Source organism: Coffea arabica, chromosome 7e (assembly GCF_036785885.1).
Source record: "Coffea arabica cultivar ET-39 chromosome 7e, Coffea Arabica ET-39 HiFi, whole genome shotgun sequence".
Lineage (NCBI taxonomy): Eukaryota > Viridiplantae > Streptophyta > Magnoliopsida > Gentianales > Rubiaceae > Coffea > Coffea arabica.
The window spans coordinates 20,833,297-20,849,473 of NC_092323.1; the positions used below are offsets into that span (position 1 = coordinate 20,833,297).

At 35.1% G+C, this 16,177-nt stretch overlaps 2 protein-coding genes across 2 annotated transcripts; both read right to left on the minus strand.

Moving 5' to 3' along the window:
* Positions 1 to 5,878: 5,878 nt before the first annotated feature.
* LOC140011289 (uncharacterized) lies at positions 5,879 to 6,472 on the minus strand. The gene has a single exon (XM_072060071.1). The coding sequence runs from the start codon at positions 6,470 to 6,472 to the stop codon at positions 5,879 to 5,881; it is 594 nt and encodes a 197-aa protein (XP_071916172.1).
* Positions 6,473 to 6,583: 111 nt separating this feature from the next.
* On the minus strand, positions 6,584 to 10,020 carry LOC140011290 (uncharacterized). Its single transcript, XM_072060072.1, has 4 exons — positions 9,955 to 10,020; positions 8,754 to 9,436; positions 8,145 to 8,417; positions 6,584 to 8,039 (listed from the first exon to the last, which is right to left on the minus strand). The coding sequence occupies exons 1-4, from the start codon at positions 10,018 to 10,020 to the stop codon at positions 6,584 to 6,586; spliced, it is 2,478 nt and encodes an 825-aa protein (XP_071916173.1).
* Positions 10,021 to 16,177: the final 6,157 nt, after the last annotated feature.

Below are 16,177 nucleotides of genomic sequence, written 5' to 3' on the forward strand. Positions count from 1 at the left end.
GATTTGCTTTCTCTTCTTTTTTGATATCATTATGTACACATAATATTGGTTAAAAAATCTTTGTCCAAATCACAATAAATTGGGGGCTAACATCATAAATGGCATTTCACTTCATAACAAATTTTAATTATTTTGATACTCAATTTTCTCCTATATTTCTATTCATTATGTAACTAAGCTTTTAAGGGGCTCTACTTGTGCCTTGCATAGCCATGGTACCTCTCGTGTGTGTGTGTGTGTGTCTATATATATATATATCGAATGATGAAAAGCAAGGTTGAAGTAGACCCCCTAGCTCAGTAAGACAACTAAAATGAGTTATGTTTGCCTAAGTCTGTATAGTTTTATATGATCATTGATATAATTTACTAGAAGGAACCAGGTTGTGCAAGTATAGCCTGGGTTCACCTATAAAATTTTGGCCAAAAATCATCACACTATAATTTGCTTTCAAAGCAAGAGCAATTATACTTGTCAAAAAATGAGCCTAAAAAATAAAGATTATATTTAGCGGAATGTTCCAAAAGTTTTCTCCAACTTGCTTATTGTGATGCAATAGTGATACATCTTACTGTATTATACAAGCAAACAACAACAAAGAATTGAAAGACCAAGCACATGAGAAATGCAAATCAGTTAAATGCTAACATAAATGATATATGCTTCATAAAACTCAAATATCATGCTGTTATAATTATAACTGCATAAAATTTCACCACTATTTCTTTTTCAAACAAGACACCATCATGTAAAACTTCCATCCTACAAATTCACAATACAACTTGCAAGAAATTCGAATGGAAGGCGTTTCAATGCATAAAAAAGGTACAAAAATTTAGTACCAAAGAATTACCATAGCAAGTGCAAGATTCAATGATGCATTGAAAAGGAACTAAAACATCATAATTGCAAAATACAAATTTTGCAATTAGATTTAAGACAGATCTCACAAAAGGAGAATCGACTAGTAGAACCAAAATAATGGAAGCTTTAATGAATATCAAGGAGATCAAACCAAAATAAATAAATACACCATAGTAACAGGATAAAGAGGCAAAAAAAAAGAAAAATGATAAAGGCTAAATAAAATACAGTTAATGAAAAAACTTAAGTCCAAATTTGGCAGTGTGAAACAGGGGAAAAATAAGAATAAAAAAATGGAACATATTAGATAGTAAGATTGGTGGAGGTAAAAGGTCTATTGTCTATATTTCTACTAAAAAAAGAGATGATTATGAATCATGATTTTTGAACAAAGAAAAGAAATATCCATTCTTGCGCAAGAAAAAACATACATTCAGTTAATTATAGAGGAAAAAGCAAAAAAAATGCATCGACTGAATGGAAGAAGGAAAGACAGAGAAAAATTAGGATGAAGGAAAAGAAGAAGGGAAAAAGCAAAATACTGGATTAAAGAGTTAAAATTGATGGAGGAAGAAGTGACAGTATAAAGTAGTTGATTGTTGCATTACCTCTCCATGGTTAACAATAATCACCTAAAAATGGTAAGATAATAATCTTAGTATAATTAATTATAAAGAAAAAATTTGAAAGGGTAAAATGAAAGATGAAGAAAAAAGAAGGAAATGAGGATTGAAGGTAGAGGCAAAAAGAGGAAGAAAAAAAGAATTGGGAGGAGAGATGCTTTTGACTTTTGGCTAACCAAAGAAAATAGTAGAGCAAAAATTCAACTAAAAGTGAAAACTGCCATTTGTCAAAAGAAGAGGCTACACACAGGGCAAAAAGAGATGTTGCTACAATAATTTCTCTTTCTTTTTAAAGACTCAAAGACGTATAATGAGGGAGGAAGATAAGCAACATATCATGGAAAATTGTAATGTTGGTTCTTAAAATAATTATGTATTCTTTGGTGAATAGTAAGAGACTAAAAGACACTGTTTATAAGTAAAGGTTTGGATTTTGACATCTTGTTACTATTTTACTTGAAAGCATTGTTATAAAACTCCGTCTAGTCCGGAGTTGAATCGATCAATCTAATGAATCAACCATAAGGTCGAGTCAGGTCACTAATTAGATCAATTAAGTAACAAACTTGTTGATTAGTCAACGATCTGGCAATTCAACCGGTGAACTAGGAAAAAATTGTCGGTTGAACCACTAATTTAAAAATTTTATTATTTTTTGTAATTTAAAATATATTATTATATTATATTATATAACTATTGTACAATGTGCGGTTGAATCATCCAACCCTATCCGGATCATATTTCGGGCTAAGTTTAATAACTAGACTTAAAAGTTTCATATACAAACTACTTTTGATTGCTTGTCAAATTCTATGGTAGGATATCTTTTGTTTCCATTTGAATCTTGGGAGTTCTATATGTCTTGTTCTTTTATAGTGGTTTAATTTTCTATATTTACGTGTTGATTGTCGAATTGTTTAATAGGGTATTTTTTTTCTTGAATTTGTGAAGCCATTATGTTGCAAAATTTTAAACACATAATAGATTTTCTTTATGGGAGAAATGCAGTTTTGATTCTTAATATTTGATCTGTGTGCCAAACTAATTTCTAATGTTTCAACTAAAATAAATATAATCCTCAAAGTTTCTACTTTTAAATAGATTTAAGACAATTAACAGAAATTCAACCATTCTTAACAATTGTAAGATCCAAAAATAACCTGAGAGAGAGAGAGGAAGAGGTGAATTATGTTGAACTAAAAATTATACAATGAAAGGCAATTTCAACCAATTTTTACCAATGAAATTACCTAAGTGAAAAACACTAAACGAGTAAGATAGTAAGGAAAGGTATTGAAAAAATGGAAAAGTTAGAAAAATTAAACTAAAATTTTTTTGAGGCTTCAATCGCAATATTAAAAAGTACTTATCTAGTAGAGTTTTTAATAAAAGTATTTATTAACTGCTTAAGTGCTTTTAAATATATTATTTGGAGACATAATTCAATAAGTACTTCTTGTATTGGATGATATGTAATTTGAAAATTTTTAAAAGTATTTATCTCTTTGTTTGGTTCATAATATAGGATAAAATGATTAAATTTGATATTTTTTTAAATCACAAAAGCTACTTTAAAAGCACTAAATTTGAATTTTTTCTAAAAGTGCTTTTAACACCAAAAGCTTTACTCCTAATTTTATGGGATGATATTTACCAAACACTTTAAAAGTACTTTCAGCACTTAAAAGTACTTTTTTACCAAAAGTATTGCAACCCCAAACGGGGCCTTAGTTTGGCCTTCTCGTAAGTTGTGCCTCTAGCACCAGGTTCTTCCTTAATTATTGTTTCAGCAATGTTAGCTCTGATTATCCCCATTAGTGATTGGTTTGAAGAGCCAATTAAAGGGCCAAAACACTAGTAATTTTATTGCCACAAGATCCTCCTTCTGGCAGTGATGGATTTCTCAATATCGAAAGCTGCTAAAACTATTGTACATAAATCTAAACATGTATCCTACTTATTGTTAATCCTAGACGCAACCCAATGTTAGGCCATTTATGGTTTCTCTCGGCATATAATTTCTCTAAGGTGGCATACTTTCTACATCAACCCATACATGTCGAGCAATAGCTGAAAATAACATAATAAGCAAAAATATTAGAGAGATAGCAATATGTATTGATCCACTTAGCATAATTTCAAAGTGCACAACTTTATCCAACTGGAATATCTTGGCTCCTCATAATCAATCGACAATCACACAATAATGCTAACTAAGGTTTTTTTTTTTCTAAATAATCATAAGCAGTTAAAGGCTGAGCAAGAACTAAAAACAAAATCGTAAGCAATAAGAATTACAAAGATAGCAATATGTATTGATCTACTTAGATCAGTTTCAAAGTGCTCAATTTTGTCCGACTAAAATATCTTAACTCCTCACAATCAATTAGAACATGCTAACTACTTTTTTTTTAACTCCAAATAATCATGGGAGATTGAAGACCAAGCACATATCTTAATCTTAACACTTCAAAGAGGACATACATCAAATAGATAGTCTTAATTTTGTACTTCACATGCAAAGTATAGAATCATTATCCCTATATCAAACTCAACCGCAAAACAATCATCATCGGATAGAATGACAAGGAATCAACAAAATCTCTATACCAACAACAACAACCAGAGAGTAATTCTTAAAAACAACTACAAAGCAAATCCAGTGACACAATCTCATACACACACATACAGAAAAAGGGCAACTCTTAAAAAGTACCATAAAGTAATTCACAAGAAAACCAAGTGCAACTCTTACAAAGAAACAAAAGGTAATTTTCCATTTGCCTTAAATTTACAAATAATGAAGTTGATACACCTCAAAAAATCAGAAAGTAATTCTCACAAAATTTGCCATTACCATAACATATGAGATTGAGTGGAGGTCTTCCTTCCCAGTTTGGCTAGTTACTTTAGTCAAAGAAGATGTAGGAGCAGTTGCTCCAGATTTATGAACTTTGTACAGTTGCTTTTTTAATACAAGATATGTTACCATGTTTGGCAAAAAAAAAAAATTTCTCACAAACAACCAACAAACAATTCTTAACTTGGCTTAAAGAAATCTTAACTTGCCTTAAAGGAATTACAAATAAATTACTAGTCACATATCATGAATCTAGCAAAACCAAAACCATAGTTGCTCTATCCCTAACTCAACATAGCAATTGGGTAGCAAAGCATCTAAAGCAAACCACAGCAGATAGGATGACTAAAGGAGTTGGCAACACCGAAGTTAATCTGCCGTAAACAAGTGGTAGCCCATTGTCATTTGAAGGATGAAATCAATGGCTGAAATTCAAACTATAGGATCTAACTGCTCAACTTCTACCAAGATAACGTCCACTAAAGAACTGTCAGCAAGAACCACACACAAATGTGCTATATACCACAAAGGCCATAGCACAGTTGATTGTATAGAAAGATAATCACAAAGAAATACAGTGACAAATAGAAAAGTAAATAATAATACGACTTCAATGTTCTTGAATAACTTTTCTTTAATCTAGGTTTATTGTATAGGACCTAGAGGAACCCCAGCATTGACTTGCATATTCAAATGCAAAGACAACCATTAGAAATAACTTGCATGTATTTGATCCTAACGTTACTAGGTTTATCAAATACCTAATAAGTTGTAGATCAATCATCATACTCTGAATAAAGATAAAGTCACCATTCAACACTTAACACATGCCAACTCAAAATTTTATGCATCCTTGACTCATTGAATTCTCTCAAATTTTTATTTGAATTGAGTAACGTAATGTAATATTTATAGTTTCTTATATATTACCTTATGACTGGGTAAGAAGTTGTCGAAATTAGATGTTGTTTCTAGGATTACAACTACTTCTCCAAATTGTGGACTTGTGAGGCAAATGATGAATCTTTGCCACTACTATCCGTACTCGTTAAGCTAGTGTCGAGATAGTTTTTTGTTGGCGTCTTAGAATCTAATTGTAGCATGAGATGAATATTACTTTTTTCATCAATTAGTGTAACGAGTGTTGACTTACTAATGTTGAAGTCTTTGATATAGTTAACTGGCCCTTACATACTTCTACAGTGTCTTTCGTTAGAGAACAAGTTGTTCATGATTTTCCGGAGCAAGTTTCCTCTGGACCATGTGAATTCCCAATCGAGCTGTTAATCTTCATTAACAATAGGTATAGAGGAATATCAGTTGCAAGGTAATAACTCATCGACAAGTATAGAATAGGAGACACACAAATAAATACATCATGTGAGTTGATACTGGCATGATCAATTGGTCAAAAGGAATGTCTATGACCAACTGAATAGTTTCTACGCCACATATAGATAGTTTTTTTTTTTGGTCAAATATCAACTTCAATATATAGGTAAAGGGTTACAAATTAGTCTGCACAGGCGATTTACAAAAGACTGGCAACTGCCAGGAAATCATTGTGGGCTTCTTTGTTAAGCCACACAGGGAAGGATTGCTTCCACCTAGTTTCTTGTACCAAGTTAACTGCTAACTTAGCTAACCTGTGACTACACAGGTTCATTTCTCTCCTAATGTGAAAAAAGGAACATTTCCAGAATGAGCGACTCAGTTGCCTTATATCTTCAATTAGCATGTCCAGAGAGTTTAGACCTTGACATCCTACATTGATTCTGTCCACAACAGCTTTGCAGTCAGAGAGAATCAACAAGGATGACATGTTTTTCTCTATGGCTTTGCTTAAGGCTGTTCTAATAGCAATAGCCTCCAATTCTGCCGCATCTCTGGCTCCTGAATACGGAATGGACCAAGTTGCCAGGATCCTGCCATTGTTATCTTTAGCTATGATCCCCACTCCTGCTTTTTTCTTGGTCTGATTCATTCCAGCATCCGTGTACATAATGGAGCTATGCTGTTCCACCAGACCAGTTAACATGCCCTGCCTGTCATCTGTTTGGGAACTAACTTCCTTGTCCCTCTCAGCATTGCTACCTTCTTCCTCATATTTTAACCATTCATCCATTGCTTTTTTGGCTATCTGGTGCCCCTCTGTCCTTGCCTGGTGAAAGTTTCCCTCATTCCTTGCCTTCCAGATTTGCCAGAGAAAGTTTGCTGTGAGTTCAATGTGTTTAGTTCAATCTTCCCTTGATCTGGCCTCCTGCATATATTCCCACCATTTCCAAAAGTTCCAACTATAGTCTTTAATACCATCCCATGAAACAGGGAATGTTGCCCAAGCCAACTTTCTAGCTTTGCAAAGAAGTAATGCATGTTCAGTAGTTTCTTGTTCTTCCCCACAGCATTTGCAAAGCGGATCACCCTTGCCCGTCCTTCTAAAAATTTCCTCATTAGTTGGAAGGATGCAATGGAGGCATTTCCACAAAAAGTGCTTAATTTTGTGTTTGATGTTCAGTCCCCAAAACTGGTTCCAGACCTTGGATCTCTCTTTGTTTGTGCTGGAGTTATCTTGTGCCTTATTCTTCTCACTGATCTCTTTGATTCGCTCTTTGGCCCTAGCGTAATCAGATTTAGTAGAATAACAGACATTTGCTGTATATTTCCATTTGAACCTGTCCTTCATTTGGAATACACTGAGTGGAATTGACATGATTGCCTCTGACTCCTCCTTTGCGAACAGTCCTTGAATGATGTCCTTGTTCCATTGCCTCCCTTTAATCAAATTACAAACTTTGGTCAGTTGGTAACCATTCGGTTTAGGAGAGGAGACTCTTCCACTTTTTGAACACTCTACCCATCTATCTTTCCAGATCTCCACCGTGGATCCATCCCCAACTTGCTTCCACATCCCACTATCCAGCATCTCTAAAGAACTATGCAAACTTTGCCAAATCCAAGATGCCCTAGCCTTTACCTTGGATTCAAAGATATTAGAGTTAGGGAAGTACCTACTTTTCATAACTTTGCTAACCAACAAGTTGGGACAAGTGAGAATTCGCCAAACTTGTTTGGCTAGCAAAGCTTCATTGAAGGATAGTAAGTCCCTAAACCCAAGTCCATCATTCACTTTCCTCTCAGCTAAGTCAGTCCACTTCTTCCAATGCATTCTTTTTTCCCCTTGATCATTTCCCCACCAAAATCTGGCCATTAACCCACTTAGCTCTTTGCACAAGCTTTTGGATAATCTGAAAACAGACATGGCATAGGATGGGAGAGCAGTAGCCACTGATTTTAGCAAAACCTCTTTCCCAGCATTACTCAAAAGTTTCCCTTTCCAGCTTTGGATTTTAGTCATCAAATTCTCTTTAATAAACCTGAACACACTGTTTTTTGACCTTCCAACAACTAAAGGTAAGCCCAGATACTTCCCTTGTGTAACCTGTTGGATTCCTCCTAGCCTTTGTAGTACCTCCTCCTTCTTTCTACTACCTGTACTTTTGCTGAAGAAGACCACAGACTTGTTGATGTTGACTTGCTGCCCCGATGCTTTCCCATAACACTCCAATATTGCTTTTATATGTCCTGCTTCATCACCATTAGCTTTGCAAAAAATAAGTGAGTCGTCAGCAAAAAATAGATGGGAAACTTTGGGTCCTTGTCTTGCAATCTTGACTCCTGTGATTTGTTTATTACTGACAGCTTTATTAAGGAGGTTAGAAAGTCCTTCAGTACAAAACAAAAAAAGATACGGGGAAAGGGGATCTCCCTACCTAATCCCTCTCGTAGGACTAACATACCCTCGCTTAACACCATTAACATTGAAGGAGTAAGACACTGAGGACAGACACCCATGCATCCATCTAATCCACAGAGGGGCAAACCCCATTTTACAAAGTATGGCATAAAGGAAATTCCATTCGACTCTATCATAGGCTTTGGAAAGATCAAGCTTAATGGCCATGTACCCCTCATTCCCCTCTCTTTTTGATTTCAGCCAATGCATGTATTCGTGAGCTACTATGACATTGTCCAGAATTTGCCTATTTTGGACAAAAGCAGCCTGGGAGTAACTGATGCAAGAGTTAAGACAAGGTTTGAGTCTGTTAACCAAAACCTTAGAGATGATTTTGTAAAATACATTGCATAGACTAATAGGCCTAAAGTGAACCAGGTTGAGGGGGTTGTCTATTTTAGGAATAAGGGTGACCAAGGTCTCATTGATGGCTTTCGGAAGGAAACCAGTGTGAAAAAAGCTTCGAATAGCATCCACTACATCTACTTTGATAATATCCCAAAATCTTTGAAAGAAAACAGGGGACATACCGTCTGGGCCAGGGGATTTGTTGGGGTGCATGGAAAACACAGCAATCCTGATTTCCTTCTCATTGACAGGTCTGGTAAGTTACAGGTTCATCTGCTCCGTGATAGTCTTAGGAATACCATTTAATATCTCATCAAATTCTGATGGCTTCGAGGATGTGAACAGCTGGCTGTAAAAATGAGCAATTTCCTCCTCAGTTGCACACCATCCTCCCTGCTCCTTCTCCAGTCTGGAAATTTTGTTCCTTTTCCTTCTGCCCTTCACCACCGCATGAAAATAAGCTGTGTTCTTGTCCCCATTTTGAAGCCATTTGATTCTTGCCCTCTGGTTCCAATAAAGTTCCTCTTGCTTATAGGCATTAGAGAGTTGTTTCCTAAGCATCCTTATGGTTTCTTTATTATCACTTCCATTTCTGGTCCTCGCAGCTTGAATTTCTTCTTTGATCCTTTTAATTTCCATCCTGCTGTTTAGCTTCAGTGTTCTGCTCCAAGCCGAGAGAGACATTCTACACTGCTTGATCTTCCTACTGATTCTCACAGCTCTGGACCCCACTTGATTTTTACCCCACGCCTCTTGGATTAGGCCTTCTACTTCCCTATATTGTAGCCATCTGGGATCAAAGTGAAATCTTCTTTTTGGCTTCCTAATTCTAGGTTCTGTCTCCAAAAGGATGATATTGTGATCAGAGGCTTCAACCTCAATATGGGTCACTCTTGCATCTTTGAATACCTCACACCAGTCAACACTTGCAAGAGCTCTGTCCAATCTCTGTTTAATTTCATCCCCCCCACCCAAAGGTTACTCCAAGTCCATGGGAGGCCCTCAAAACCAACATCCAGGAGCTCATTTTTGTTAATGAAGTCTTTAAAATCAGAGAAAGTCCAATTTGGTCGTGTTCTGCCCCCCCCATTTTTCATCATTGGAAATTATGTCATTAAAATCACCAATTAAAATTTTGTTTTTACCCCAGATATTGTTCCTACTACACAAACAATCCCATTGCTTTTTCCGAATTTTATCATCAGTACTAGCATAAACAAAAATGCACCACCAGTTACCAGAATCATTGTCATCATTCAACAGAAGTTCAATGGTAAAAGGGGTAAATAAAACATTCAAAACCTTAGTGGTATTTTTCCAAAAAACAGTAAGCCCACCAGCTTTACCAACAGGTTCTACTAAAACCATTTCCTCATACCCTATTTTCCTTTTAAACCCGTTCAAAAACTTTTTTTGATTTTTTGTTTCACATAAAAAATAATGTCAGGGGAGTGAAGGTGGATTACCTCCTTAAGACAGGGAATAGTGAAGGAGCTCTCTGCCTCTCGACAATTCCACGCCGCAACTATCATGTGGACTTGGGAGACCAATTAAGGCTGGCCTCCATGACCTCAGAATTTGGTTCCCATTTGCAATCTTGCTTCCATTTAACTCTTTTAGCTAGGCCCCCATCAATTTGCATATGGTTGGCTTCTTCCTCCTCCTCTGGTAATCTCCTCTTTGCAGCTACTGATGTAGTTTCAATGTTCATGTCCATATCTGATAGTGGGAGCCTACCCAGCTGACCTTGTAGCCCTTTACCATCTTTCCTGGCTACCTTAAAGTGCTTCCTACCTTTATTTTCCATCTCTCTACCTGCTGGTATTAGGTTGCTTACCCCTTGGTTTGCAGCTGATTGATCTCCAGGAGAATGTCCGAGAGAGGTGTTATTTCCTCCTTCCTCGTTAGTTTCAACTAAAATGTCCATCTGATCCTCCAGGCCCTGTTTGAAATCCTGCTTATATTGGGGACATTTTGGATTCAAGCTACAAATTGGGCCTGGGCTTAAATTACTTTTGACTTCCCCTTGAACCCACTTGCCTCCTTCTTGTTCTGTTGTGTTTTCAGAGGTGAGCTCACTTACTTTCTTTTCCGCCGCGCCCAATTTTGAATTTTGATCATGGATTTTTTGAGCCTGCTCTTTGCCTGACAAGACTGTGTCCTCTTCCCTCTCTTTCCTGACAATCTTCAGTTCGTCAATGCCAGTTCTACTGGATCCCAGCCCCCTTGACTGGTGAACTATGTATTCTCCTTCGAACAGTAATTTCTGTGCAACCGCATTCATCGATTCTTTTGGATCTCTAGGGGTATCAGACCGATACTCTGTTCTCTTTTTTGGGGATGCTCCCTTGGCTTGAGTTCTCATCCAAGGTCCAATTTGAGGTTTGGAATTGCCCCTGGTTGTCCCTGATTTGTGCCTGCAAGATTTGTCACTGTGCCCAATTAATCCGCATCCATAGCAGAAATCCGGGCACTTTTCATACCTGAACTCTACCCAGATGCTCTGACCACCTAATTTCACCACCGTTCCTCTCAACAGTGGAAGGGATGTATTAATCACCACTTTCAGCTTTATATGTCTCCCTTCTTTGCTTCCACCCATTGGAATAATGATATCCTCCACATCTTCAAATATACCACCAATCTTAACCCCTATCTCCTTTGTGATCCAATGTATTGGAAGGTTCCATAGTTGAACCCAGATGTGGGCTTTTTGGAATGCCTCCATCTGGCGATCAATGCCTTCCTCCCACGGCTTGATGTTGAGGAGCTGGTTGTCAATTGTGTATGGTCTTCCACTCAGTATCTTTTCCATATCCATCACATCGGAGAAATTAAACTGAAACAGATTTGCTCCCAGCTCCACAGCCACCAAATTCCTTGGGTAACCCCACACTTGATTGACAAAGTTCTTCACTCCTGTGAAGTTGGTGATCCTTTCCCCTATTATTCTTCCAAAGAGACTTTTCCTACATTCTTTCTTACCTATATCCACATCGACCCCGTCCAAGCTAATTCCTGAGCTTTCTCTGTTGGATAGATCAAATCTGTCAAACACTTCCACAAGTTCTTCCGCCATGATTTTGTTGTGATATTCAATGGTATTCCAGGCACCTCACTCGATGAATTGCTACGTTACCGACCTGCGCAGGGAAAACAAAATCAAGATGCTGAGTCAGGCATATACCCCCTAACCCCAGAGCCAAGAAAGTAAGAAATTAAAAAATTAAAAGCAGAGAGTTTAAGACATTTTCAAAAATAGAAGATTTGTTTTGTTTTGTTTTTGTTTTTTGTTTTTTTTTCCAAAGATCAGCTACAATAAAAGGATAAAGAGAAGATTTGTTTGAAACTGGAAGAACTACTGAAAAGCTACAGAGGAGGGACCGATGAGAGTTGAGTTTAAGAGTTCTAAAGAGTTTTTCTACTCCCACTGAAGAGGAGGCAAGGCTCTCATCGTAGAGAGGGAAGCTCTCAAAAAGAGAGGAAAAAAGGAACTGGTAGTTGTTTCATGCACATATAGATAGTTGATGCACATCAAAACTTGCATGTACTTGGGTAGATTAAATTACAATTCAGTAAAAAGAACACCTTTCATCTTGCAATTCATATCTCTTTTTGCATTAAACACTTACACTAATGATTGCTAATATCTACAATATTTATACTATTACTTTAGATTTAGCATGTGAAGTAGAAATTTCAACTCATACATGAAATACTACATCCAAAAGTGTGGTGTCGAAATTTGACATTTTGAAACATCTCAATTCTAGTTTGAATAACATAATCATCAAAGGCAACATCTATGAAAATACATCCAGTTTCAATGAATGAAAAAATCATATAGTGATCTTTGCTAACTCATTCTAAGTTAGACAAATTGCCTCTAACACCTCTATAAAGCTCTAGTTATAACTAATATGAAAAAACAATGATAATCTATAATTCAAAATCTACTTCTTCATTACCTTAGACTTAAAACAAAGAAGACAAAGGGCATTGGATAATCCACTTTGCTAGGTTTGAGTAATTTGTGAAAATAAGATTTCATGATGATAATCTGTACAAAATAAACAGAATTCCTAAAAAAGATGCATCAAACCAAAAAAATACATTGACAATTTAAGGATACTAAACCTTACCTCTATAATAGGAAGAAATATTGGCTAATCAAGGTAAACTATCAATTGAATGTTATCAACCATGCTTCAAATGCTGCCAATATCCTTGCAAATGAGATCAAATTACATTAATTGAAATACTTTAATGCTATACATTTTTTAGGGGGGAGAGGGGTTTAGTAAAATTGTAAAAGTCAAATAACGCAAATAAATAGAAAAAGAAAACAAGACAATCATTTAGATCTTTTTCTATGTGCCTAGAATCACATGCAATCGTAGTATCACACAATCTAGAGAAAATTTGTGTGCCACATTTTTACCAACAAACCAAATGCATTGCATAGATTCACCATTCTTAATATCAACTATTTTAAAGGAGTTGTAGGTTGGTCTACTACCTAAGCTAATTTCATTAGTCTCTCGGCAATATAATATAATACTTTGGTTAATATTTCAATAAAAGTTTATCATAATATAATTAAAACAAAAAAAAAATTGAAAATTCAAAAGTTTGACAAATTTTTCACTAAAATATCATGGATATCCTACTAAAAATTAACACAAATTGCATCGTTCAAAATTAATTTGAATGTCATCCTAGCAGAATGAAATTATAATTATGTCCGTGAATAAATTTAAAACACTTGAAATAATTTCACATCAAAGCAACTTTGTGTATGCATATGTAATATTTAACAAAATAATATGAATGTTCTTGAACAATTGTGCTTTAGTTGAGACACAGAAAGAGAAAATTTACAAAATTTTGAATAAATAACATTAAAACAAGAAACAAAACAAATGATGAAAATTATTTAAAAAGCTGAAATTCAAAATTGAGCTAAACCAACCCTTATATGTAATGGCCAATGCTTCTGCTTATGTGACGAAGACGTTGATGAGAGGAACCGCAGTAGATTTTGTTGAACGGTAAAGTAAAAACAAACGGGGAGTTTAAAGAGGGAATTTTGTAGTAGATTTCTTGGAAAAGATGATGGATTAGGAGCTGGCGTCAGTAGGGCAATTAGAGAAAGATGGGTAGGAGAAAAATTTTGCTGGAGGAAGAAGAGATGGTAGTGGGAGAGGTTGTCTGATGATGGATTAATAATTACCTTTTTGGTAGAGGCGGTTGTACAATTAGAACAGGAGTTGAAATGAGTGAGGAAATGAGTGAATACCGAATTGGTAGAAGCATAGGACTTGAGAGAATATATTCACCACCGATGCCTCTTTTCGTATGATATTACCAAAATCAATAATGAATATTGAAGTTAAAGTTGCATAACTTTTAATCTACCTCAAATTAAATATTAGGGTCTAGGCATTTCAATTCCATAACTCTCAATCAAGGAAACTCGCATGCCAAAGTGTTCAAAACAGTACACAGTGTTCCCAAAATCAATGATAAACACTAAAGGTAAAGCTTCGTGACTCAGTGGAACTCACATCTAAAGTTGCCTAACTTTTAGTCTAATTGAAACAAAGATTTAGGACCAAACTCTTGCAATTGTATGGCTGTCAATCAGTAGCTTTTAGTCAAACTGAAACGAAGTTTTGGGCTTTTCAATTGCATGGCTCTCCATCAAAGGAACCCGCATATTAAAGTGAAAATCTCTAGTTGCCCTAATTGCGAATGAGAGCTAGAATACAAAAAAAGAGGTAAAGAACATGTTCAACGCCGCATGTTCAACTAGCCGCCTATTCACTTTTGTCAATAGGAATACCAATCCAAACATTGCATCCCTAAAGGACCCCTAGATATGGAATTTAAATGTCACAAATGCCCACCATCAAACAAGATAGCACAATATGACCAATCACTCAGAATTGTTCATTCAGTTTAGCTTGCTTTTATATATTTAATTAAGCATTTTATACTATTTGTTGCTAAACATTTAGATAAAAAAAAAGCAAATGACTATAGTTACACATTCACTAAATTTGAGATCCACAATGACATGGAGAGATTAAAGTCGGAATGCGATGGGGTGTGCCATGATACGTAATCTAATATCTATTCGCATTTAACTTTATCAGGACTACTATATTTATAAAGGGATCTATTATCACTACTATATTCAACAAAAAACATACATTTTACTCCATGGTAAGCAAAAAATAATCTTCATTCTCCTACTTGTTAACATTGTCTTATTCATTTAAACGGAACCACTATGCTCATTAATTGAATATAAAATAATTATACATTTGGTACCAATTGTTGTAAATCTTTTAGATCAAATAAAATAATTAACCATTTTTATGAACAATCTGAATATGAAATTTGAAATGGCATCTCAAATTTTGAGAAATTAAAATTGAAATATTGTTAGTTGCTTCGTGGTGTGTGGACCTACATCTATTCAAACTCAATTTTATCAAGACAATTGTGTGTACAAGGCATCCCAGCATTAACCAAGTCATATATTTTTTTGCTTCAAGATCAATTAAAAATGATCTATAAATTACACTAAATGATCAAACAAAACCAATTGCACATATTTGTACTATTTGTTTCCAACAATTTAGATTAAAATGAAACAATTGACCATTACTATACACTCTCTAAATTTAAAATGGCATTTGATAGTGGGTGAAATTATAGTTGAGATGTGGTTAGTTATTTTGTGGTATATGATCCTATATCCATCCACATCCAACTTCATAAGGACAATAGCATGTATTAAGGTATCATCTTAATTTTCACATTCACTAAGTCATATACTTTTTGCTCCCTTACAAGTACAAAATGATCAACATTCTTCATAGTCCCGCTCATTAATATTGTGCTACTCATCCTCCAAAATGGAGCTATCACACTCAGTGACTGAACAAAAACTAATCGTGTATTTTGTAATAGTCATTTGGATCAAAATAAAATGATTGACCATTGTTATAAACCCATTGGATCTCAGATTTTGAAATGACATATCATATTTGGAGCAAATAAAGTTGAGGTATAGTTAGTTGTTTCACAATGCATGATCCTACATCTATCTGGACATACTTTCATCATGATATCAAGTGAATAGAGACATCCACTATCACTACTACATTCACTATATCATGTACTTTTGCTCTATAACAAATAAAAAGTGATCTACATTTTCTCACTTATATTTGTGTCATTCCTCATACAAAATGAAACTACTATACTTGGTGATTCAACAAAAATGACATCTTACATTTGGAGAAATTAAAGTAACAATATGATTGGTTGCCTTATAGTATGTGGTCCTACATCCAATTAGATTCAACTTCATCTGGACAACCATGTATATAAGGGCATCTATAGTTACTTCTTTATTCATCAAGTCATATGGGTTTTATTCCATGATAAGTAAAAAATGATTTACATCTACCCACTCATCAAGATTGTTCCACTTTTACCCCAAAATGGAACGATTGAACCTAATAATTCAGTAAAAATTAATTGCACAATTTGTATCATTTACTAATCATGTGAATAAAAAATGAAGTAATTGACCATTATTATAAACTATTTATTCTAAGATCTAAAATGGTACTCCCTTCGTTCCATTGAAAGCGTCATGCTTTCCATTTTGGT